The following is a 25,961-nucleotide window of genomic DNA, read 5'->3' as shown; positions in this document are numbered from 1 at the left end:
ATCGAAACCCTCTGGCTTAGAATCTCTTAGCGTCCTTGTTCCGGTTGAGAAAATTGAATCACAGACTCAAACTTACTTAAAGAGAACACAGAAGTGACATATCATGCTGCTTACTTATTTTTTTCTCGCCTTTTTTTGGGATGTCTGGGAGTTAGAAATGTTGCGTCCTGCATTCTGCAATTCTGTAGATCTCTAGAGGGACATGTATTTATTATGATTATTTTTTGCCTCCAGGGTTATTGCTGGAGCTTGGTGCCTGCACCTCGAATCCACTGCTCCTGAATGCTATTTTTTCCCCCCTTGCAACTCCCACCTTTTTTTTTTTTAATCGTTGTTATTATAGCAGTCGTCGTTGTTGAGTAGGACAGAGAGAAACCAAGACAGAAGGGGAAGACTGAGGGGGAGAGAAAGATGTGAAGCGACCTTCCTGCAGGTGGGGGGCGGGGGCTCAAACCGGGATCCTTACACTGATCCTAGCGTTTCACACCATGTGCGCTTAACCTGCTGCTCTAAGGCCCAGCCCCCACATTGTCTTTTTTTAACATTACACATTTGTTTAATGGCCACTTTGAACAGTGTATTTTTCAGATCCTAGAGCTGTTGGACATGTAATCATGTCCTGGAATCCATTACCTCTATTTTTTTTTTTTTGTGTGCCTCCAAGGTTATTGCTGGGGCTTGGTGCGTGCGCCAGAAATCCACTGCTCCTCAAGACTATTTTTTCCTTTTTGTTGCCGTTGTTTTAGCGTTGTTGTAGTTATTATTATTGTTGTTATTGATGTCGTTGTTGGATTGGACAGAGAGAAATGGAGAGAGGAGAGGAAGACTGACGGGGAGAGAAAGCTAGACACCTGCAGACTTGCTTCACCAATTGTGAAACGACACCCCTGCAGGTGGGGAGCCCGGGTCCAATCAGAATCTTTACTGTGGTTCTTGCGCTTTGCGCCACCTTGTTTAACTTGTGCAACTGCCTGGCCACCCTTCCCTCTAATTTTCTATTGTAATTGTTCAGACAAGTTTAAGATTGTGATGGGGAAGTCAGTACTAAAGATAGGTGTGTGGGGGTGTACCTTTATTTGTATGTATTGAGGTCCTTGAAAATATTCTGCAGGGTATCATTTCTTAAATGGGGAAAGTACTTAAACATCTAAATAATATCTTATCTTCTTTTTAATAGTTTACCAATCCATACAAACATTTATTTTTCTACACAGACATTTGGAGGAACTCTTTTGAATATTTATTGTCCCATCTTTTTATATGATTTTTCTATTTTTTTCAAATTGATACCAGGAATACAGCTGGAGCTCAGTGCCTGCGTGAGGAATACATCACTTCCAGTGGCTATTTTTCTCTCTCTTTTATAGGGAGACAGGACAGCGAAATTGAGAGGGGTGGGGTGGGGGAGATAGGGAGCAAGAAAGGACACCCAAAACACTGGCTCACTGCTTGTGAAACTCCGTCATGAGGTAAGGCCTGAGGGCTTGAACCTAAGCCCTTGTGCACAGTAGTATGTGTGCTCAACCAAGTGCACCTGCTGACCCTGTTTATTTTGGTGTGAGAGAAAGAGAGACAGCGGGTGAGCCCACAACCAGAGCACTGCTCATCTCTGTTTTATGGTGTTTCTGATATTGAACCTGAAACCTCTGGGACCTTGGAATGCAAATCTTTTGTCCTCTTTCAGCTATATCCTTACAGCCAGGCTTTCTTTTTCTTATAATACCTAAGTTAAAAACTTAGGCTATGTACTTCATTTAGAAATCTTAGGTCTGGTAATTAGTGAGTTTTGATTTGCTTGACAAGTTTTTATCACCAAGTACTGTTGATCTGGTTACAAGACTGATGGATCGTAGGTCTGTGTCTTGTGAACATGGCAAAAAGTTGCAGGCTATTTCATTCTTTGTAGTTTCAGCTTTTGTTACAGGCTTACAAATATGAGAGGAGTCTATTTAGGTCGACATCATGCTAGCATCTGGAACTTGGTGGTTGACAAGAGAGTTAACATACAAAGCCAAACAAATTGTTGACCAGTCATGGACCTAAAGGCTGTAATAGTGCAGATGAAGAGTTGGGGGGGGGGGTTCCTCCATTTTGTAGATAGCTAGTAGGGATATTTTAGTTATATTCCAAAGGGCCTGTGGCTATACTAGTGTTTTGTTTTGTTTTTGCCTGAGCCTGAAACCTGATATGCAGGTAGATCCTAATTATTGTCTGGGGAGGTGATGTCATGGTTGGCAGGAGGACCAGAAAGCTGGGTTAGGGAAGAGAGTAGCTAATATGGGAAAGGGGTATAAATATTGCTGACTGTAAACCCCATCGATTTTATGTGATCTGGGGCCCATATTCAGCTTAGGAGCCTATGTGACCTCTGCATCCCTGTAGATCTGAGCTCACATTCTGTGGTCATGAGTAGGAACATTCCAGGCTGCCCCAATGTTGACCCATCTTCCTCAGGTGTAGCAAAGAGTATGTTGTCCAGCCTCCCTTCAGATATTGGAATATTCTCTACCATTGTTGATCCAAGTTGAGGGCAAGGTCTTATGGGGGGCCCACAAAGGGGTCTATTTTGTTGTTCCTGATAGAGATGACCAGTAACAATGTTGAGAGGGATTTATTTGAGGTCTAGGCCCATCATGTCTGTTTGGGAATCTCAGGACTTGCTGGATAGGGCCCCCGCTGATGGGGTGACCTGATATTGACTAAAGCATCATCATTGAAGTCTGCCAGTCTCTTGGCCTTATTCAGCTTTTGCAGTCCTTGCTTTGCTAAGGTTAGCTTTGGAGTAAGAGAACTGTAATAGGAAGTAGGTGAGGAGGGTATCTAAGTCTAAGTAGACACTATTTCATTATGAACTTGATACTGACTCACTACAGACTATTGTGTACTTTTGCTTTTAGGTATATATTTTGCTCTGATTTATGAATACATGCGAACATATGCTCTATCTCATGACCTGGTGTATATCTAGGTTTTGGGACTTTGTTAGGAAGTGAACCACCTAGAATGGAATTAAGAGAATACTAAGAAAGGAAAGGTCTCAAGGGTGAAGGGTTGACATTCCACACCTGATGTCTCTGGACACAGTCTGTGAAGCACGCTGAGGTGGTACTCGTTTCGTTGATTAGGTTATGATCGGTGGATGCAGTATCATTTGGTATGAATTGCGTTAAACACGCATGAAAGTGAGCCCCACTCTAGAGGTTCCAGGACTGGGGGAAATATAGGCTTTATAGAGAAAGTAGGAGGTTTCTGCTGTCTTAGGGTTTAAGAAGACAATAGATAGTTATTGCTATAATCACATTATTTGACAGTTGGATTAACTTTGAAATATCCCTTTGTTAGGATTTGCTGTATCATACACATTTTCACCATAATTTATGTCCTTTGACATTATTTGTATATAGCTGTGCCACGGGTTGCTTCTGTTCTCCCTGATCTAAGGTTTTTTTTTTTTTTTTTTTTTTGCCTCCAGGGTTATTGCTGGGGCTGGGTGCCTGCACCATGAATCCACTGCTCCTGGAGGCCATTTTTTTTTCCCTTTTGTTGCCCTTGTTGTTGTAGCCTTGTTGTGGTTATTATTGTTGTTGTTGATGTTGTTCATTGTTGGATAGGACAGAGAGAATTGGAGCGAGGAGGGGAAGACAGAGAGGGAGAAAGATAGGCACCTGTGAAGCGACTCCCCTGCAGGTGGGGAGCCATGGGCTTGAAACAGGATCCTTAGGCTAGTCTTTGCGCTTTGCATCAGGTGCGTTTAACTCACTGAGCTACCGCCCGACCCCCCCCCATCCCCCCCCCCCCCCCCCCCGTCTAAGTTTTTAAGAGTCAAGTCAACATATCAAAGACTCAGCCTATTCTTCTTCTAGGGTTTGCCCTTCTTCCGTAGCCAGTTTATGGCTTTGAAAGTGACTGGGATCCATATGGATTCAGTCGGCTAGGAAGGATCGTCAGTTTCCCCAATGAATGGGTGTTTTAAAAAGTCTCAGTCTGTGATTTAAAAAGTTTGAGACATTCAATTTTTCCCCTCTCATATTAAATAGTGATCTGTATGACTACAAATTAATAGGAGTGTACAGAAACACCATTCCCACCATCAAAAGACTGTGTCCCATCCCACCTTCCCCCCCCAAACCCCCGCCCCATGAAGCTGCACATCCATCCTCACCCTCAACCCTCAACCCAGGATTTTTACTTTGGCGCCCCACTCCAATTTTAGTCAAATCCTGCTTTGAGTTTCCCTTTCTGTTACTCTTTCTCAACTTCTGTTTGTGAGTGGGATCATCCCATACTCATCTTTATCTTTCTGATTTAGCTCACTTAACATGATCCAACTTTTTTTTAAAGCTTGTTTTCTTTCCTTTTTTTTTTTTTTAAATTTATTTAAGAAAGGAGACATTAACAAAACTAGGATAGGAGGGGTACAACTCCACAGAATTCCCACCACCAGATCTCCATATCCCATCCCTTCCCCTGATAGCTTTCCCATTCTCTATCCCTCTGGGAGTATGGACCCAGGGTCATTGTGGGTTGCAGAAGGTGGAAGGTCTGGCTTCTGTAATTGCTTCCCCGCTGAACATGGGCATTGATTGGTTGATCCATACTCCCAGTCTGTCTCTCTCTTTCCCTAGTAGGGTGGGGGTCTGGGGAATCGGAGCTCCAGGACACATTGGTGAGGTCATCAGTCCAGGGAAGTCTGATGGGCATCATGCTGGCATCTGGAACCTGGTGGCTGAAAAGAGAGTTAACATACAAAGCCAAACAAATTGTTGAACAATCATGGACTTAAAGGCTGGAATAGTGCAGATGAAGTGTTGGGGATATTCCCTGCATGCTCTTGTGTACTTCTGCTTTCAGGTATATATTTTCCCCTGGTTTATGGACACATGTGAACATATGCTCTATCTCAGGGGACCTGGTCTATATCTAGGTTTGGGGACTTTATTGGGGAGTGGACCACCTGGAATGGAATTAGAGAATACTATGAAAGGAAAGGTCTCACCCGAGAGTTGAAGCTGAAAGGTTGTCGTTCCACACCTGAAGTCTCTGGACACAGTCTGAAGTGAAGCATGCTGGGGTGGCACTCATTGCCTTGATTAGGTTGCGATCGGCGGATGCAATGTTATTTAATATGAATTGAGAGAAACATGCAGGAAAGTGGGCCCCACCCTAAGGTTCCAGGACTGGGGGGAATATAGGCTCTATAGTGGAAATGTGAGGTTCCTGCTGTCTTAGGGTTCAAGAAGACAATGGGTAGTTACTGTTATCATCACATTATTTGGTAATTGGGTTAACTTTGAAAGTCCCTTTGTTAGGGTTTACTGTATAATACCCAGCATCTTGTATATAGCTGTGCCACCAGTTGCTTCTGTTCTTCCTCATCTAGGCTTTTGAGAGAGTCAACATATCAAAGACTCAGCCTATGTATTAAAAAGCCTCAGTCTGTGTTTTAGAAAGTTCTAGACATATGATCAATTTTCCCCTCTCATGTTAATTAAATAATGGTTTATATGACTACACTTTAATAGGAGTGTACATAAACACCATTCTCACCACCAAAAGACTGTGTCCCATCCCCCTCCCCGCCGCCCAGGAAGCCGGATGTCTACCCTCCCCCTCACCACAGGGTTTTTACATTGGTGCCCTACTCTGGATTTAATCAGATCCTGTTTTAGTTTCCCTTTCTGTTCTTCTTTCTCAGCTTCTGTTGATGAGTGGGATCATCCCATGCTCATCTTTGTCTTTCTGACTTATCTTACTTAACATAATTACTTCTAGCTCTGTCCAAGATGGGTCAGATAAGGTGGGTTCATTGTTTTTAATAGCTGCAACTTTTTTTTTTAATTACAGCTGTCACAGTGCTGAGACAGTAGTAAGGAGAAGAATTTGTAATGCAGTCCTGCTACTCCCCCAATTCCCACCCGCTGACATTGTCATAGTTGTTTTCAGTATTAGTTAGAAAAATGAATTTCTGGATGTAACCTATCACAGTTAAAAGGTCATTCAATTGGAAGTATTGTTTCAAGGGAGTTGGCAGTGGCACACCAGGTTAAGGGCACACAGTACCAAGCGCAAGGACCCACTTAAGGATTCTGGTTAGAGCCCCTGGTTAGAGCTCCTGGCTCCCCACCTGCGGGAGTGGGGGTAGCTTCACAAGTGGTGAAGCAGGTCTGCAGGTGTCTATCATTCTCTCTCCTTCTCTCTCTTCCCCTCCCCTCTCAATTCCTGTCTGTCATGTAAAAAAAAAATTGAAAAGAGTGGCCACAAGAGCAGTGGATTCATAGTACTAAGGAGCAGGGTCAGAGAAGGCTTCAGAAACTTCGTGACATATCAAACTCAAATATGACGTGAGAGCTATTAGAATTTTAGTGGTAGGGAGGGTAGGATTCTTCCAGTTAAATGAATATATGATTGAAGCTCCTGTGATATGACAGTGTATGGCATATTGATAATTGAAAGACAGGCTCATTATACAACATAGTCATTTGACATTAATAATCCTATTTAAATTTTATAGACATTGCATTTACAATACATATTAGTATTCTGTTAAAAATAGACTTTATTTTATTGAGCAAGGCTTTTTTGTGTGTGTACAGCAAAACTAAACTGAAACTACAGAGTTCGTAAATTACCCTCTGCCCCTATACACAGAGTCAACACCAACAGTCTGTTATAGTAGTATGTGATTGATGCATTATCCCAAGTCCAGAGATTACTCTAGGGTTCACTCTTGGTGTACATTTTACGGGTTTTGACAAATGTGTAAATCTAGTGACATGTAATCACTATAGTGACATGTAATTCCAGTTTCTAGTAGGATAGTTTGACTGTCTCCTCTCCCAAGTCTTATATTCAGTCTGTACATCCTTCCCCCACCTTCAAGCCCCTAGCCATAGGCAACACCTCCATAGTCTTACTGTTTCTAGAGTACCAAACAATTCCAGTTGCAATCATACAATCTTTTAGAATTTTTAGATTAGCTTCTTTAGTGTACTTAATAATGTACTTAAGGTTTCTCCGTGCCTTTTCATGGTTTTTCAGTGAGTAAAACACATGCCAGTGATGAACAATATACCACTTTATCCATTTGCAGTCTTTGATACTTGTGACTAAAGTGACTATAAACCGCTGTTTATAAGGTTTTTTTTTTTTTGGTGTGGGTGGACGTAAGTTTTCAATTTATTTGCGTAAATGCCAAGGAGTGAAATTGATAGACTATATGGTAAAATAATATTTAATTTTTGTAAGTAACTGCCAGTTGTCTTCCAAAGTTGTACCAGTTTGCATTTCTACCAACAATAACAGAGTTCTTATTGTTCCGTATTCTTTTTTTCTTCATTTTTTTGATTTATTTTAGTTTGCAGTTTAGTAAATTTTTAAAATTTTACTTGCTTTGTGTTCATAATTAACTGATCCTAATGAAGTCTCTTTTATACTGTATAGCTTATTATGTTATCATAGTTTATTTTTTTAAATTTATTTTTTATTTAAGAAAGGATAAATTAACAAAACCATAGGGTAGTAGGGGTACAGCTCCATACAATTCCCACCACCCAATCTCCATATCCCACCCCCTCCCTGATAGCTTTCCCATTCTCTATCCCTCTGGGAGCATGGACCCAGGGTCATTGTGGGTTGCAGAAGGTAGAAGGTCTGGCTTCTGTAATTGCTTCCCCGCTGAACATGGGCGTTGACTGGTCAGTCCATACTCCCAGTCTGCTTCTCTCTTTCCCTAGTAGGGTGGGTCTCTGGGGAAGTGGAGCTCCAGGACACATTGGTGGGGTCTTCAGTCCAGGGAAGCCTGGCCGGCATCCTGATGGCATCTGGTTGTTCCGTATTCTTATCAGCTTTTGTGTTGCCAGTTTTTTAGGTTTAGGACATTCTAGGAGGTATGTAATGAACAATTTTCATTTGTGTGCTTATACATATGTGTTTGTTTTCTTATTATTCCTATATTATTATTATCATTATTATTGGTGTGTATAAAACTGGGGCTCACACAGTGGTTCTGGGTTGCTTTTTCATTCATTAGTACCAGAGCTTCTGTTGATGCCATAGCACCTCTTATGTGATGTCAGGTAGCAAACCTGGTACCTGGTTCACACAAATGGCAAAGCGTGCACCTTACCTGGTATACAAATTCTCATGTGTCACCACTTAACCTTAATATATCATCTTCTCATGTGATCCATATATTTTTCTTGAGCTCTTTTTTTTTGCCTCCTGTTGCTGGGGCTCAGTTTTTTTGCCTCTAGTTGTTGGGGCTCAGTATCAGCACTACAAATCCACTGCTTCTGGCTGTCTTTTTTTTTGATAGGACAAAGAAATTGAGAGGGGAATGTAGATAGAGGGAGAGAAAGATAAATACCCACAGACCTGCTTCACCACTTTTTCAGGCGGGGAGTGGGGAGTGACTTGAATTAAGATCCTTTGGAAGGCCCTTATACTTAATACTATGTATGTTTAACTCGCTGTGCCACCACCTGACCCCTTTTAAGCTTTTTTTCTGGTAATGTAGATTTTTAGGTAGCACCTGAATGTCTTTATTTTTTAAAAGCTTTGACAATAATTATTTGTGAAAGTAGAGTTAAAAATAACTTCTAGAAGTATTATGTAAGATGCTTGGCATACAGTAAGCCCTTAAGAAATGTTTGAACTGAACAAAATAAGTAACTATTCAGAAACTTTAATTTTCTAAAGTACCAAGTAGAATTAAATACAGTTTTATCTTCCTGAACTCTGATTTTCACTCTGTCATATTTTATTTTAAGTTTTTAATGTTTATTTATTTTCTCTTTTGTTGCCCTTGTTTTTTTTTATTGTTGTAGTTATTATTTGTTTTTATTGATGTTGTCGTTGTTAGGACAGAGAGAAATGGAGAGGAGGGGAAGACAGAGAGGGGAAGAGAAAGACACCTGCTTCACTGCCTGTGAAGTGACTCCCTGCAGGTGGGGATCCAGGGGCACAAACCAGGATCCTTACTCTGGTCCTTGCACTTTGAGCCACGTGCTCTTAACCCGCTGCGTTACCACCTCACCCCCCTAATGTTCACATTATTCACAACAAAGTGTAGTCACAAATTTCAAAGACCACTTCACATCCAGTATCCTATTTAATAACCTTAAAAAAAAAAGAAAGCTTATTTGTAAATTAGTATGTATCTTAGAAAGCCTGTGTCCAAAATAAAGTCCATTTTTTTAAACCTGGTCATTTTTTAAAAAATATTTATTTTATTTATTTATTCCCTTTTGTTGCCCTTGTTGTTTTATTGTTGTAGTTATTATTGTTGTTGTTGTCATTGTTGTTGGATAGGACTGAGAGAAATGGAGAGAGGAGGGGAGGACAGAGAGGAGGAGAGAAAGATAGACACCTGCAGACCTGCTTCACCGCCTGTGAAGCGACTCCCCTGCAGGTGGAGAGCCCGGGTTCGAACCGGGATCCTTATGCCGGTCCTTGTGCTTTGCGCCACCTGCGCTTAACCTGCTGCGCTACAGCCCGACTCCCAAACCTGGTCATTTTTAAAAAAGTTTTCTTTATTGGGGAATTAGTATTTTACATGCAACAGTAAATACAGTAGTTTGTACATGCATAACATTTCTCAGTTTTCCATATAACAGTATAACCCCCCACTAGGTCCTCTGTCATCCTTCTTGGACCTATATTCTGCCCCCCCCAACCCACCCAGAGTCTTTTACTTTGGAGCAATACACCAGTTAAACCTGGTCATTCTTAACATTAGACATTGAACTGTGATACATTCCAAGTGCATTCCACATGGAGTAATATTAAAATATCTTTTATCAACTGACCTTTGCCCTAGAGTCTCAGTAGTGAGGATTGGGCTCTGTATTGTATGTTGAACCCTTTGCCAGGAAGCTCTCTGGGTAACATTTTTATGGCAGCCAGCTGAGGAGGTGGCTCAGCAGGTTGAGTACATTCTTTGGATATATGGAACTTTCAGTTAGTTTCCTGACACTGCATTTCCCAGAGCTGGACTCCAATTTCTCTTTGTCACTCAATAAATGAATCATAAAAAAGAGAACATTTTATGATGATGTGTCAGCTGGTTCATAGTAAGCAAGTAACCTATTAAATTATTAATTTTAGGTTTTGACACAAAAAAGGGCAAATATTTAGGTAAATTATGCCAAAAATAGCTTCCTTGTCCTTATATCTAAACATCTCTTCGTAATACAAACTCAAATTCAGTACCAGGTGCATTTATGTCTTTTACCACCAAAGGTTTGAATTTCTCTCTAAATTTTTATTGTTGACAGGGTAATCTTGTGTGGAAACACTGTAAATTATAAAGTATTACACATGACAGTTTTTATTCTGTTATGCAGTTTATTCTGAACAAACTAACATTACGTCTTCTCTGCTTTCACATTTATAGAATCCAGGCTAAATGGGAATATTGGATTCATGAGCTGTATTCTGCCTATCTATAATATTCAAACATTTCTCTAGGAAAATGTCTTAAAAATTACCTGGTGTTGATTTTTCAGAAGTATTATATGTAGGCAAAAATGAAATGAAAGGTACCATTCTATTCTATTTCCGGATCTGCAGTCTTTTTGCTTTTACTTTATTCAAGTTTGTTTTTCATTGTTAAATTTTTGAGAATAATAAATAGGTCAGAGGCCTTGACTCAAAACAGCTCAACATTTGCTGGTAGCATAAGAAAATGTTCATTTTGTTTGACTTCAATAAATGCCCAAAATAAATGTTTGGTTAAAAAAAAAAATCACAAACAGTTCTTTTATGTTTTCATGTATTTATCTTTTCTTTGGCCCAAACTTCTTGTCTAAAATAGAGAAAGGATGTGTATGTACATCATAATATATGAAATACTCAGCTCAAAGCCAGAATGTCAAAGATGAAAGATCCACATTGTATGAACACAAAAGTGATATAAAAAACAGAAAGTACTGTCCTCATTTAAGAAACTATGAAAAATTCAAATAAAAAGGACATTTTTTATATTATCTGAAAAGAAAATGCTGTCATTTTAGCTGTTACCCAGCATAGGAATGATTTCAGTGTTTCCTTCAGGCAGTATATTTTATGGTTTATTTCTAAGTTCTTGCCCATGTGCTATGCAGTTCTTGTAATATTAAAAAATATTGTACCTGACCACACACTTTATATGAATATAACTAATATATATTACTGTCATATATATTATTATCACAGAATAAATTTGTAACTATAATACATTTTAATATTTCAGATTTTTTACCCAGCTTTCTAAAACATACCCTTTCAGCATTTCTTTTTATTTCTTTTTAAAATATATTTACTTGTTTTCCCATAGGTTCTTTGCTGGGGTTTCTCCCTTCCCCCTTTCAATAGCATATTGAAACACAGAGAGACACCACAGCACCACTCCACTGCTGCTGAAGTTTCCATTTGTATATGGTGCTCCCATGTGGTGCAAGGGGCTTGAATGCATGTCCTTGTATATGCTAAAGTGTATATGCTATCAGTGGAGCGACCTCCCAGCCCCAAGATATATATATGTATATATATGGCTTGAGAGAGACTACCGTCTACTCAGTTCTAGCAAATGCACTGTGAGGGATTGAATTGGGGCTTTATGCATGCAAGTTCTGTTCTATATTACTGAACGTGTTGGTCCCTTTTTAGCATTAAAACTGTTTTTTAGGATGCAATAAGATATTATTTAAGCTAGAAAATGTTCTGTCTTTTATGACATTAGGTTTCCATGCCAATTGTTTCATGGAATGTCTACAATTTTGACTTGTCTGATTACTTCCATATAATTAGATTTAGGTAAAATGTTGAACAAGAGAGACTAGAGCTCACAGCAGCTTATCAGGAGACTCACCCATTACTTCTCTCTTCTAGTTACGTTCTAAGTATGAACATCTAGGGAAGGTAGAGTCTGCCAGATTTCTCCATGTGAAGGTTCTATTCCTTTTGAGCGTATCTATTGAGTGATCCTTTGAGATTTTAATCATATTCTAGTTTCCATCAAGTTTTCACCTGATAGTTTAGATCCATTCATCCTAAACTGAGCTAATTACTATATTAGTAGTTATAAAACAGTGATTTTATTATTTATGTTTTATTAGTGATTTAGTATTGATTTACAAAATTACATGTCAACAGGGGTATAATTCCACACCGTTCCCACCACCAGAGTTCTGTATCCAAGACCCCTCCCTTGCAAACCACTTCGGTTCTCCCAAGGTTGCAGGCCTGGGTTAACTGTCATCTCTACAACTGTCTGCATTTGTACATAATTGCCCCCCCCCCCTTTTTCTTCCAGGTCCAGTCCTCTCTTCCTCTCCAGGCCACTCATGAACACTATTACTACGTTCAAATGTCCCTCCTTTTTTCTTCCTCTCTCTGCGGGTCCCAATGGAGTCCTCTTATCCTTTTTCTCCTGTCACTGCTCCCCTACTGGGAGTATGGATCAAAATAGTTTTTGGGATGTAAAAGGTAGGAGTTCTGGCTTCTGTAGTTGGTTCTCTGCTGGACTTGACCGTTGGTAGGTTGATCCATACCCCCAACCTTAAAACAGTGATTTTATGGTTTTACTATTTCTTATATATTTGCTGATCTTCTTTTATAATGAATGCCAGCTATAACCCTGGATCCTTTCTTGAGTTAAATATTATTTCATGGGGTTATTTGCTTTATCTTCCATTGTAATGATTCATATTGATGCTCAAATTTTTCCCTACTGACTAGAGCTTTAAACTGTGCTGGATGTGAGTTATATTTTTAGTTTTTCTACTGAGGTGTGACTTTTTTTCTGGGAATTATGTTGTGTCTTGACACCTTTAGGTTTTTACTCTCTTCACTTTCCTTCTCACTTGCCACCTGACTCTTCTGTTCCAGCTTGGGTCCTGAAACTTAATATTCTGCATCTGGACTTTTTTTCATTTTCTCATCTTACATGTATATTAATCTTTGTGTTAATCTCTGTCTCCTAATTGTGCTTTTTATTAGTTATTTAATATTGACTTACAAAGTTAAAAGACAACAGGGCTATAATTCCACACTGTTCCCACCATCAGAGTTCAGAATCCCCAGTCCCTTTATTGTAAACTCCAGCAGTTTTCCTAAGGTTACAGATATGGGTTAATTATTCTTTCTTTCTTTTTCTTTTTTTTTTTTTTTTACTTTTTCTTTTTATTTAACAAAGGAGACATTAACAAAACCATAGAATAAGAGGGGTACAATTCCGCACAATTCCCATAACCCGATCTCCATATCCCATCCCCTCTCCTGATAGCCTTCCCATTCTCTGTCTCTCTGGGAGTATGGATCCAGGGTCGTTGTGGGTTGCAGAGGGTAGAAGGTCTGGATTCTGTAATTGCTTCCCCGCTGAACATGGGCATTGACTGGTCGATCCATACTCCCAGCCTGTCTCTCTCTTTCCCTAGTAGGGTGGGGCTCTGAGGAAGTGGGGCTCCAGTACACATTGATGTGGTCATCTGTCCAGGGAAGTCTGGTCAGCATCTTGCTGGCATCTGGAACCTGGTGACTGAAAAGAGAGTTAACATACAAAGCCAAACAAATTGTTGAACAGTCATGGACCCAAAGACTGGAATAGTGCAGATGAAGTGTTGGGGGTATTCCCTGCATGCTCTTGTGTACTTCTGCTTTCAGGTATATATTTTCCCCCTAGTTTATGGGCTCGCTTCAGACTGTGACCAGAGACTTCAGGTGTGGAATGACAACCCTTCAGCTTCATCACTCGGGTGAGACCTTTCCTTTCATAGTATTCTCTAATTCCATTCCAGGTGTTCCACTCCCCAATAAAGTCCCCAAACCTAGATATAGTCCAGGTCCCCTGAGATAGAGCTCACCCGTGCCCATAATTATTATTTCTACAACTGTCTATATTTGTATATAATTGCCCTACTTCCACTTTTTTTTTTAAGTTCCTATTGTCTCTTCCTTTCCAAGTTATATGCATATAACCCTACTACTACATTCAAAGGTTTCTCTTTTTCCTCTTCTCTCTCTGGGTCCTCAGGGAACTGGAGTTCAGAGCCCTCTTACCCTCTTCCTCTTACCACTGCTCCCTTACTGGGAGTTTGAATCAAATTTTGAGATGCAGAAGGTGGGAGTTCTGGCATCTGTAATTGCTTCTCTGCTGGACATGGGCATTGGCAGGTCGATCTACATCCCCAGCCTGTTTCTGTCTTTGCCTAGTGGGGTAGGGCTCTGAAGAGGAGAGGTTCCAGCACACATTGGTGAGGTCATTTGCCCGATGGAATCATGGTAGCACATGCAACTTGGTGACTGAGGCTGTAGATGTCTCAGTTGTAGTTGGTGGATTTGGTAAGGTCTATAGTTGTAGATATTTGTTGTTTGGGGGATTCATTTCTGTTCATTGTTACTCCATAGCTATGCCTCCTGGAAGTCACTAGTTGTGCTTTAGATATGAGATATAGGTATCCTGTTTGCTTTTTTATTATCGTTGATTTTTTGGAGGATGTGTGATATAACTAGAGTTTATCTATCTGTTCTAAAGAAAATGGGAAGATGTCTGTTTTTTTTTTTTTTTAAGTTTTTATTTATTAAATGGCAACACTGACAAGACCATAGGATAAAAGGGGTACAATTCCACACAATTCCCACTACTGGAACTCCACATCCCATTCCCTCCCTTGATAGCTCTCCTATTCTTTAATTCTCTGGGAGCACGGACTGAACATGGGCGCTGGTAGGTTGATCCATACTCTCAGCCTGTCTCTCTTTTTCCTTAGTGGGACAGGGACCTGGAGAGGTGGGGTTCCAGGACACATGGTGGGGTCATCTGCCCTGGGAAGTCCGATTGGTATCATGGTGTCATCTGGAACCTGGTGGCTGAAAAAAGAGTTAGGATAGAAAGCAGAGCAAATTGTTAACTAATCATGAAGTCATCCTCGGGTGATAGGCGGAGTATGCTATCCAACCTCACTGCGGAGAATGGAACATTCCCTATCATTGTTGATTCATATTGAGGGCCAGGTCCGATAGGGGCCCGAGAGGGGTCCATTATGTTGTTCCTGATGGAGATGACCAGTGACAGTGATGAGAGGGATTTGTTAGAGGTCTAGGCCCATCCTGTCTGTGTGGGAATCCCAGGACTCCCTGACTAGGGCCCCTGATCTCTGTTTTAACTATTTTTAGGGTTTTCTAAAGTGTAAAGTGTCTGACTTCCAAGTGAAGTTTTCATTTAAAGCTGATGATTCTTGGTAATCAATAAGTAACCTTATGTGAACCTTAAGTATGTTTGAAAATTTGGTATGGCGTTCAATTGCTCCTAGGCAGCATCCTGCTTTTGAGTTTTTGAGTTTTTTTGCTTTTCTCTTTCCACTTGCAGACCAATATGTTATGTCCTATAACTGCTCACCCCCACCTTTTCAATGATAATTTACTTAGTCCTTTTCTCTTTATTACTTTTGATGAATAGATAATTAGGGACTGAGATAACTTTTCTTGCTAGACTTGGGTCTAGCAATAAACAGGACCAAATGAAAGCTTGAAGGAAGGCCTCACGGAGATTTATTTAGGGCTTGAATTTTTCTCAGAATGTCAGCTTGCTTATTAAATAGCTATACTGTTTCCAGTTCTTCAGCACCTTCTAGTTTAGACAGTGAAGCTGCTGGTAACTAATCTAAATATTATATATTTAAAAATCCAGTACTGGGGAACCAACCCAGGACTTTGCATCACTGAGCCCAATTTTCTATTCTTTATTTCTTAGAGAGGAGAGAGGCAGAGGTAGAGGCAGACTCATAGAGGTGAGAGATAACACAACAGCTTTCTGTTATCCATGGAACTCCCTTGGTGCCATCCTTGGTGCTCTCATCTGGCTTTGGAATTGGAATCTAGGGCTTCATGCATAGCAGTCACTAGTTGTTTTCAGAGAGCTATCTCTCTTCCCATCCTCCCAACTAAATTTTATGTAATGATAATAAGTAGCTATTGTAGTGTTAAGAGCAAAGGTGTCTCTAGGATCAGATTATTTAGATTCAAATCTTGTCCCTGCTGTCAATTATGTATCTCAAAGTAGTTGTTTAACCTTATTGTACTTCCATTTCTCATATATGAATGAAGACAATAGTATCGGTTTCATGGGAATTAAAATAGGTAATACATGACAAGTATAGAACAGAGCCATGACCTTGATAAAAAAATTGATGCTACAGTAATATATATATATTTAATATTTATTTATTTGTTCCCTTTTGTTGCCCTTGTTGTTATTGTTATAGTTATTATTATTGTTGTTGTTGTTGGATAGGACAGAGAGAATTGGAGAGAGGAGGGTAAGACAGAGAGGGGGAGAGAAAGATAGAAATCTGCAGACCTGCTTCACCACTTGTGAAGCGACCCCCCTGCAGGTGGGGAGCCAGGGGCTCAAACTGGGATCCTTACACAGGTCCTTGTGCTTTGTGCCATGTGTGCTTAAGTAATATATTAATAAGAACATATAAACAATTATTCTGCAGTAGTTAGATGTTAAATAAAACAGGTCATGTGTGGTCTGGGAGGTAGTGCAGTGAATAAAGAATTGAGACTATTAAGCATGAGGTCCTGAGTTCAATCCCCAGCAGCATATGTACCAGAGTGATGTCTGGTTCATTCTTTCCTCCTACTTTTATAATAAACAAATAAATAAATAATCTTTTTTAAAAAAGCAGGTAATGAGCTTTTTTGTGTATTTGTTTTGTCCTTTGTTTTTGGATAGTCTATTTGTGACCTACCCACCACCCACTTTCAGCTTTAGTGATCATTTTTCAAGATTGAATCTTTCCTTTGAGGAAACAATTAATTTGTATTTTACTTAATGTTTAGAGGTATCAATTGAAAACTACAATTATAGCTAAGTGCCCAGTTTCAAAGATTCTTTAAAATACTTTTTTGGTCCTCTATTGAGATGCATGGTTGGTAATGAAATTATGTTGTGGAATCATGTGTCCACTAGAGGTCATATACTTGTACAATATATTCCATAGTTTTTTGTTGTTGTTGTTGTCAGTGAAGCTCAGTTTGTTGACTTATTGTGACAGGAAAAACCCGTTATTGCCTCATGCAAAAAAACTATAGTTTGAAAAATCCAAGCTTGTCTATTAGAGAAAGCGTCACTATGTGTCATGGTTTTATACTGATACATTACTGCTCTAGTGATTAGAAAGTATTTATATTGTTGAAGTTAGTAGTAACCTGTTCATATAGAAACTTTTTACTCCTGGCTACAGAATAATTTGCATTTCTTGAAAGTACTTTTGAATGATGACATGTGGTCAGTCTAAAATCATAAATAGTTCCTCACTTTTATTCATATAAGTACTATGCGCTAACCAATTGCACCACGGGAGCACTCTCACTTTTAATCATAAGAGTATGGATGTGGTGCATTACATACTCAAAAAGTAACCTGCACATTGAAATTTTCTAGACCTTAAATTTCTCAGTATATGGCAGCATTATGCTATATCTCAGCATTTAACTGAAAAACTCTCTGCAAATTATAACACCTTTGCAAATGGTTTTGGCCCACTAGTATATTATGGGAAAGAATGTAGGAACTTTCAATATTTTTATCCTCACACATGATAGACTTGATTATTTATTTATTTGGTCATATGCAGAGAGGCAGAGTGATGAAGAGAGAAAATGAAAGAGACACAGCATTGAAGTGCCCTTCAGTGTGTTGGGGGCCAGGCTGAAACCTGGGTTGTGCACATGATAAAGCAGCGCACTATCCAGGTCAGCTGTTTTGCTGGCCCTACATTGTTAGTTTGTACTTCCCTTTCTCAATAGTCATTGTGGCTAATGGTGATTTATTTTAAATGAACTACTTTTTACTTTATTTTAAGACATTTTGTAAAAAATTAACTGTGACTATGTGGAAAACTCATATATGTATATATATATATGTATATATATGTATATATACATATATATATATATATATATATATATATATATATATATATATATGAAATCTACTCTGCTGTGAGGCTGGATATTTTAGTATAGTCACAATTTTAATATTAGGCTGATACGGAGTTTTAAAAAAATGAGTTCTGGTTGCTAGCGGTTTCACATATTTATAATATTTTTTGGTGGAATTGATGTGTTTAATTGAATTCAGGTGTACCTGTTGTCTGCATTACTGATAATTTTGGTTCTGATTTGGATAATTCCAGAATTGAAGTGATAGATACTGAGGTACTTAGGAGTGACCCAAATAGTTGTGGTGTTAGATAAAATTGGTGCTTAAAATGCTTTCACCAAATACAAAGCAGAACTTGGACCCTTCTTCTTCTAGCGTTTGCCCTTCTTCCGTAGCCAGTCAACAGCGTCAGGTTGAGCCTGATGCAAAGTTTCGAGACCTCCTTTGAATCTGGAGAGGTGGCAGTCATTGACTATGTGGGTCATAGTCTGTCTGTAGCCGCAGGGGCAATTGGGGTCGTCTCTGGCTCCCCAGCGATGGAACATAGCGGTGCACCGGCCATGGCCTGTTCCATAGCGATTGAGGAGGGCCCAATCATAATGTGCTAGGTCAAAGCCGGGTTGACGCTTGCAGGGGTCTGTGATGAGGTGTTTGTTCTTTACCTCAGCTGACTGCCAACTCTGTTTCCAAGAGACTGGAACAGAGAAGTTCAGTGTAGGCGTAGGAGACCAGATTGGGTGACGAGACGTCAAGCGTTGGACAGGGTGGGCGAAGATATCCGCGTATATTGGCAGGTCCGGTCGAGTGTAGACGTGGGAAATGAACTTAGATGATGCCGCATCCCGACGAATATCTGGCGGGGCGATGTTGCTAAGAACTGGCAGCCATGGAACCGGGGTGGAACGGATGGTTCCAGAAATTATCCTCATGGAGGAATATAATTTGGAATTGACCAAGTGGACATGGGGGCTATGGAACCATACTGGGGCACAGTATTCTGCAGTGGAATAGCATAATGCCAGAGATGATGATCGTAGTGTGGAAGCGCTCGCGCCCTATGAGGAGCTGGCCAGTCTTGCAATGATGTTATTCCTCGCGCCCACCTTTGCTGCAGTTTTTATGAGATGTAATCCTCTCATGTGCAATATTAAGTGACAATATTTCATATCCAACCTACTAATTTTAGAAACACTGCTATAGAATTCTTCTTATTCTTGTTGTTTAGAAAGGTGATTGTGTTTGAAATTTTCCTTTTGTTCTTCCCCTGTAGATAACAGACAAGAAAGTGTCCAGAAGACATGCCATTCTTGAAGTGGTGGGTGGTCAGCTTAGAATCAAACCGGTAAATATGTATTCATGATTTGTTTTTTAACTTCTTGTTTATCACCTTTGTCTAACTCCTAATCAGAGGGGTTTATCAAACTTATAGGAATAGGAAATTATGCCATAGTTTATCTTTCTTATTGCCAGAACACACTATAAAGGGTTAGAATTATAATGAAAGTTTGTAATGTATGTTTGTTTACATTATGATTTTTAAAAATCTACCCACCCATCAATCCATTCATTTATTTTTATGCCTTTTTCATTTTCCTAAAATTTTTAGACTTTTATTGATTTACAAAATTATAAGATAATAGGGGTATATATAATTCCCCAACTTTCCCACCACTAGAGTTTATGTCTCCATTCCCTCTATTGGAAACTGCATTAGTTCTCCCAAGATCACAGATACAGATGGACTGTTATTTCTATCACTATATTTCTATCTGTATAAAGTATATATATTTCCCACTTTTTCTATGTTCCTGCCTTATCTTCCTTTTTAAGTTACTCCTACTACTTCTTAGTGTCCTGCCTTCCTTCCTTCCTTCCTTCCTTCCATCCTTCCTTCCTTCCTTCTTTTTTTTTTGTTTTGTTCTTTTCTTTTCTTGCTCCCAGTCCTGATGGAATTAGAGTTCAGAGACCTCTTTGGTCATCTTCCCCCAACATTTAACACTCTGAGAGTATGGACCACATTTCTTTACAGGGTGCAGAAGCTGGGAGTTCTGGCTTCTGTAATTGCTTTTCTGCTGGACATGGGCAGGTTGATCCATACCCCTAGCTTGTTTCTGTCTTTCCCTAGTGGGGTAGAGCTTTGGAGAGATAAGGTTCTGGGACACATTGGTGAGGTAATCTGTTTATATATATATTTTTATTTATTTTACAAGAGTATTACTTAGCTCTGACATATGGTGTGACTGGGGATTGAACCTGGGACTTCAGAGCCTCAGGCATGAGAGTCTTTTGGCATAATGTTTCCCCAGCCACCCTCAGTATGATTTTATTCATAACTAAATGCTATAAATAGGGTCCATAAGAAATATAATAGTTATTTTGGGGGACCTTGGGTACCAACCAAAGTCACTTTAGGTGCTGCAAGGTTATATTTTAAAAGATTTGTATGTCTCTGTGCAGAGCTGAATATTTTTAGGACCAAGCTTTGGAATAAGTTTAAAATTTTAAAAGTAATTTAAAAAAAATTTATATTTGTAATTTGTGTTATTAGTGATTTGGCATTAGTTTGCAAAATTAAGATTTCAGGAGTATAGTTTCATGCTCATATGTATGTGTGTAAGTCAGTGCACTTAACCATCAAAGTTCTGTATCTCCTGCCCTCACAGTTCTCACAAAGTCTTAGAGATAGTTTAGTTATTGCTTACTCTTGGCAAACTTTTTTGACTTAGTTATCTGAATTTCATGCATGAGTGAATGCATCTAGTAGTTGCTTTTTACCTTTTATTTCATTTAACATAATCACTTCCAGTACCATCCATTTTGTCTACAGGGATGCTAACTTACCTTTTTTTTTTTTTTTTAGTTTTCTTTTTTTTTTTTTTTAATTGTTGCAGTTATTATTGATGTCCTCGTTGGATAGGACAGAGAGAAATGGAGAGAGGAGGGGAAAACAGAGAGGGGGAGAAAAAGATAGACACCTGCTGACCTGCTTCGCTGCCTGTGAAGTGACTCCCCTGCAGGTGGGGAGCCGGGGGCTCGAACCAGGATCCTCACACCGGTCCTTGCGCTTTGCACCACATGTGCTTAACCAGCTGTGCTACCGCCTGACTTCCGATGCTAACTTATCTTTTAAAATTGTTGAGTGGTTTTTTTCTCACGAGAGAGGTGCACACTAGATAGAACACAGCTCTGTTACTTGCAGTGCTGGAGACTGTACCCAGGTCCTCATATGTACAAGGCATGCACTCTATTGCTGAGTCTGATTTCAAAAGTAATTTTTTTCAACTCCAATATAATTTTACTGAGAAAATATTAATTTACATGATTTTTGTTTTCACAAGGGTACATTTCCCCATTTTTAAAATTATCTTTATTTATTGGATAGAGACAGTGAGAAATTGGGAGGGTAGGGGGAGATAAAGAGGGAGAGAGAAAGAGAAAAGATACCTGCAGCAGTGCTTCACCATTCACAAAGCTTTCCCCATGCAGGTGGGGACCAGGAGCTTGAATGCGGACCCTTGTGCATTGTAACATGTGTGCTCAACCAGGTGTGCTACCACCTGGCACCCCCATTTTATTTTTAAAGATAGGTATCAGTACTGTCAACCAAACCCCCTGTATAAGCAGACTGTTGCTTAATATTTGGAATTCCATTTTTTTTTTGCAGCTTTGCTTTTTCTTCAAATGAATTCTGAAAAATTCATAGTAACGGAATAGTTGTAAACTAGGAAATGATAAATCAAGTACATCACTTTATATTCAGACTGAATTGTGAAGAACTGAATAAATATATTGTAATTTCTTTTTTAATTTGTGGGAGATAGTCAAAAGGAAAGTCTTCATTAGGCCTTTGACAAACAAGAATGTCGGAAGATAAAGCATGGGAAAGGACCCCATGGCCTTTGATTGAACCCGCAACTTCCCCAGTTATGTCTGCAAACATTAGCAGAACATTCTGACCTGGCCTTGGCTTTGCTAGCTGCTGAATAAACCCAAACATATAGTAAGAGTTCATAAACATCAGGTGCTGCTTGAATTTATGTAACTGCTTGCTTATTCTTTAACTGATGATGTGAAATATATATATACTGTATTATTCTAAATAAAGTTTGCTGTGCTGTGTCTTTGACACAAGCCCTCCCTACCCATCAGCTCTGGTTCGTCCTCTCAGGACCGTTTGACTTGTCCCCACGCAAGACGTGGAGACTAGATTCATTCTTTTTTTATTTTATTTTAATTTATTTTTTAAATATCTATTTATTTATTTTCCCTTTTGTTGCCCTTGTTTTATTATTATAGTTATTATTATTGTTGTTACTGATGTCGTTGTTAGATAGGACAGAGAGAAGTGGAGGGAGGAGGGGAAGACAGAGAGGGAGAGAGAAAGATAGACACCTGCAGACTTGCTTCACCGCCTGTGAAGTGACTCCCCTGCAGGTGGGGAGCTGGGGGCGGAGCACAAACTGGGATCCTTATGCTGGTCCTTGTGCTTTGCACCATGTGCGCTTAACCCGTTGTGCTACCGCTGACTCCCTCTTTTTTCATTCTTTTTAAATTTATTTTTCCCTTTATTGGGAGGGGTTAATGTTTTATATTCGACAGTAAACACAGCAGTCTGTACATTCATAACATTTCTCAGTTTTCCACATAACAATACAACCCCAAGTAGGTCCTCTGTCTTGTACTACTTGGCCCTGTGAGTTTCTAAAGAAGTCCCATTTATACTCTGTGGGTTCTGTGGCAGTTATTCACCATATCTCCCCAATTCATCAGGAGAACAATGTGGAAAGGCTTCCACTATACAGCCCCACCTCTAACCTTCTGAGGTGTAGATATTCTTCTGTTCTATGCTGTTCTATGTCAGCACGGGGCCTTCTGGCTGCTGCTCCAGCCTCCGAGGGGCAGTAGCAAAGGAGACTCAACAGTTGCATTTGGTGAGCCTTTGGAGAGTCCTCTCCTCCCTTCAGCAGTCTTTTTGTTGGTAAAACAAACTGGAGGTGGAGCCTCACCTAATAAACTGCCAGATTGTTACCAGCAGTTTGGGAGTAGATATGGACTTTAGCCCTGGGAATCTCTCATTAGGCTCCTCGCTGTCCATGAGCCACACGTGTTTGCACTCACTGGTGATTTGGTTGGTTCCTAAAGTAGTTCTCTCCTTTTTATATTCTTACTTTACTCAGTACAAAGAAGAAACCCATCTGATAATTAAAATTACATGGGACTGATTTCTTTAAAATCACTTGATTGGGAAAATTAATAATTTCTAAGCTAATTGTTGTCTCATGGTTGGGGGCCCTGTGCACTATGAAGAGAAACATTTGTGCAAGCCAGATCTCAAACATACACGTCAAGAGATATGTGCCAGGACATAAATAACAGAATTGCCTATGTAATAACAAAAACCTGAAATAACAGATTTTCATCAATACAGAAACAATCAGGCTATATTGATACTTTTTATTTAGTGAAACACATATATGTATATATATTTTACTTGTCAAGGCCTCATGGATACATGATTTTATGACTCTGGGCCAGGTCTTTTCATTTAGATGGAGACACAGGGACAGATAGGGAGTGACACCACAGCACTGTTAACTTCTGCCAGGGCTACTGTAATATTCCTCAAGTAGTTTGCTGAGGCTTGAGTACAGGATTAGTTCATGGAAAGGTAGGTGTCCTATCTAGAGCTATTTCTACAGATATTAATGAAAGATGTTACAACAATGAAGATAAATTACAGTGAAAGCACGACTAAATGTGGATTAAAATCAGGAAGCATAACTCAGTGATATAAGCAGCATTGAAGGATATAGGTAATATGGTCCATTTCTATAATTTTTGTATTATACAAAATAAACTATCTTCTCAGTCATAATTATAAGTGATAGGACCACAAAGAAAATCAGAGATATGATAAATTCAAATATCAGGACTCTAGCTGTCCATCAATCACAGATTGATCTGTGAAAATAAGTTTATATATATAGTTGAAATAAGATGTTGAGAAAAATCTTTGTAAGGGCTGAGAAGATGGCTCAGCAGTGGGCATATAAGCACTAGACTTTAATCCCTGGGACTACATCAAATGATGATGTGGTGCTCTGTTTTTTATGTTATTATAAGAATACCTTGTGTATCTGTAAATAAATATAACAAATATTTTGCTGTAATTATTCCTCCTGTATTCTATACATATATTCCCAAATTATGTTAGGAGTCATGATTACCTAAATCATTTTTTTAAACCAGAACACTTACCAACTGTGGTTTATGGTGGTGCAGGGGATTGAACCTGGGATTTCAGATCCTCAGACATGAAAGTTTCTTTGCATAATCATTGCTACCTAGCCTTGCTATTCCCAAATTATGTTTAATTATTAAACATTTTTCTGTTTCAAATTGGAAATCACACCTACTAGCAAATGGAAAAATAGTCTTAACAAAGATGAATATGTTTAGGACAATTACAGTTTTTTTTTTTTTAAATGGGGATAATTTTTTTCTCTAGTATTTCCATTTAAAAAGGCTCTCAGCATTTCTGGGAAATATTACATGAGATTATGTTAATTCTTGAGAAGATGATGTTGGCTATTTCTGTGAGCCATTTATTCTACATCCTGCTATCAGTGGGAAGAGAATGCAGTATCAAGAGGAAGTGTTAATATTCAATTAAATGACTTCATCACCAGTGGGTGGTATATCATAGGGTGAATTCATAGTTACTAATACTTTTATTCCATTTTAATAAAATCTTACTCTGGAGGTATTTTGAATGATCAAGGGAATATATATATATATGTATATGTATATGTATATGTATATATATATATATATATCCATCCATCCATCCACAAATATGTATATAGCAAAATTTTAAATTATAATATTTTACTTATTTTAATGAGAATGAAACACAGGGAAAGAAACAAAGAAAAACCAGAGCACTGCTCAGCCTTGGCTAATAATATGCTGGGCATTGGATCTGGACCCAAGGTCATTGTGGGATGCAGAAGGTGGAAGGTCTGGCTTCTGTAATTGCTTCCCAGCTGAACATGGTGTTAACAGGTCGATCCATACTCCCTTCCTGCCTCTCTCTTTTCCTAGTGGGGAAGAGCTCTGGGGAAGCAGAGCTTCAGGACACATTGGTGAAGTTGTCTGTCCAGGGAAGTCTGGTTGGCATCATGCTAGCATCTGGAACCTGGTGGTTGAAAAGAGAGTTAACATACAAAACCAAACAAATTGTTGACCAGTTATGGACCTAAAGGCTGGAATAGTGCAGATGAAGAGTTGGGGGGGGGGTCCTCCATTTTGTAGATAGCTAGTACACATATTTTAGTTATATTCCAAAGGGCCTGTGGCTATACTAGTGTTTTTTGTTTGTTTGTTTGTTTGTTTTTGCCTGAACCTGAAACCTGATATGCAGGTGGATCCTAATTATTGTCTGGGGAGGTGATGTCACGGTTGGCAGAAGGACCAGAAAGCTGGATCAGGGAAGAGAATAGCTCCCTAATATGGGAAAGGGGTATAAATATTGCTGACTGTAAACCCCATCGATTTTATGTGATCTGGGGCCCATATTCAGCTTAGGAGCCTATGTGCCCTCTGCATCCCTTTAGATCTGAGCTCACATTCTGTGGTCCTGAGTAGGAACATTCCAGGCTGCCCCAGTGTTGACCTATCTTCCTCAGGTGTAGCATAGAGTATGTTGTCCATCCTTCCTTCAGAGGATGGAACATTCTCTACCATTGTTGATCCAAGTTGAGGGCAAGGTCTTATGGGGGCCCACAAAGGGGTTTATTTTGTTGTTCCTGATAGAGATGACCAGTAACAATGTTGAGAGGGATTTATTTGAGGTCTAGGCCCATCATGTCTGTTTGGGAATCTCAGGACTCGCTGGATAGGGCCCCAGCTGATGGGGTGACCTGATAGTGACTAAAGCATCATCATTAAAGTATGCCAGCCTCTTGCCCTTATTCAGCTTTTGTAGTCCTTGCTTTGCTAAGGTTCGGTTTGGAGTGAGTAAGAGAACTGT

At 39.4% G+C, this 25,961-nt stretch overlaps 1 protein-coding gene across 3 annotated transcripts in view; it reads left to right on the top strand.

The window, feature by feature from the left end:
* APLF (aprataxin and PNKP like factor) overlaps positions 1-25,961 on the top strand; it is an 89,380-nt gene that overhangs the window by 696 nt on the left and 62,723 nt on the right. For all 3 annotated transcript variants that reach the window (XM_007521262.3, XM_060187172.1, XM_060187171.1), the window contains exon 2: positions 19,200-19,271. In XM_007521262.3, coding sequence (XP_007521324.2) covers positions 19,200-19,271 — 72 coding nt within the window. The remainder of the gene's footprint in view (positions 1-19,199; positions 19,272-25,961) is intronic.

This window comes from Erinaceus europaeus, chromosome 3 (genome assembly GCF_950295315.1).
Source record: "Erinaceus europaeus chromosome 3, mEriEur2.1, whole genome shotgun sequence".
Lineage (NCBI taxonomy): Eukaryota > Metazoa > Chordata > Mammalia > Eulipotyphla > Erinaceidae > Erinaceus > Erinaceus europaeus.
Note: the sequence above shows the minus strand (reverse complement) of the source record. Positions and strands in the feature narration are given on the sequence as shown.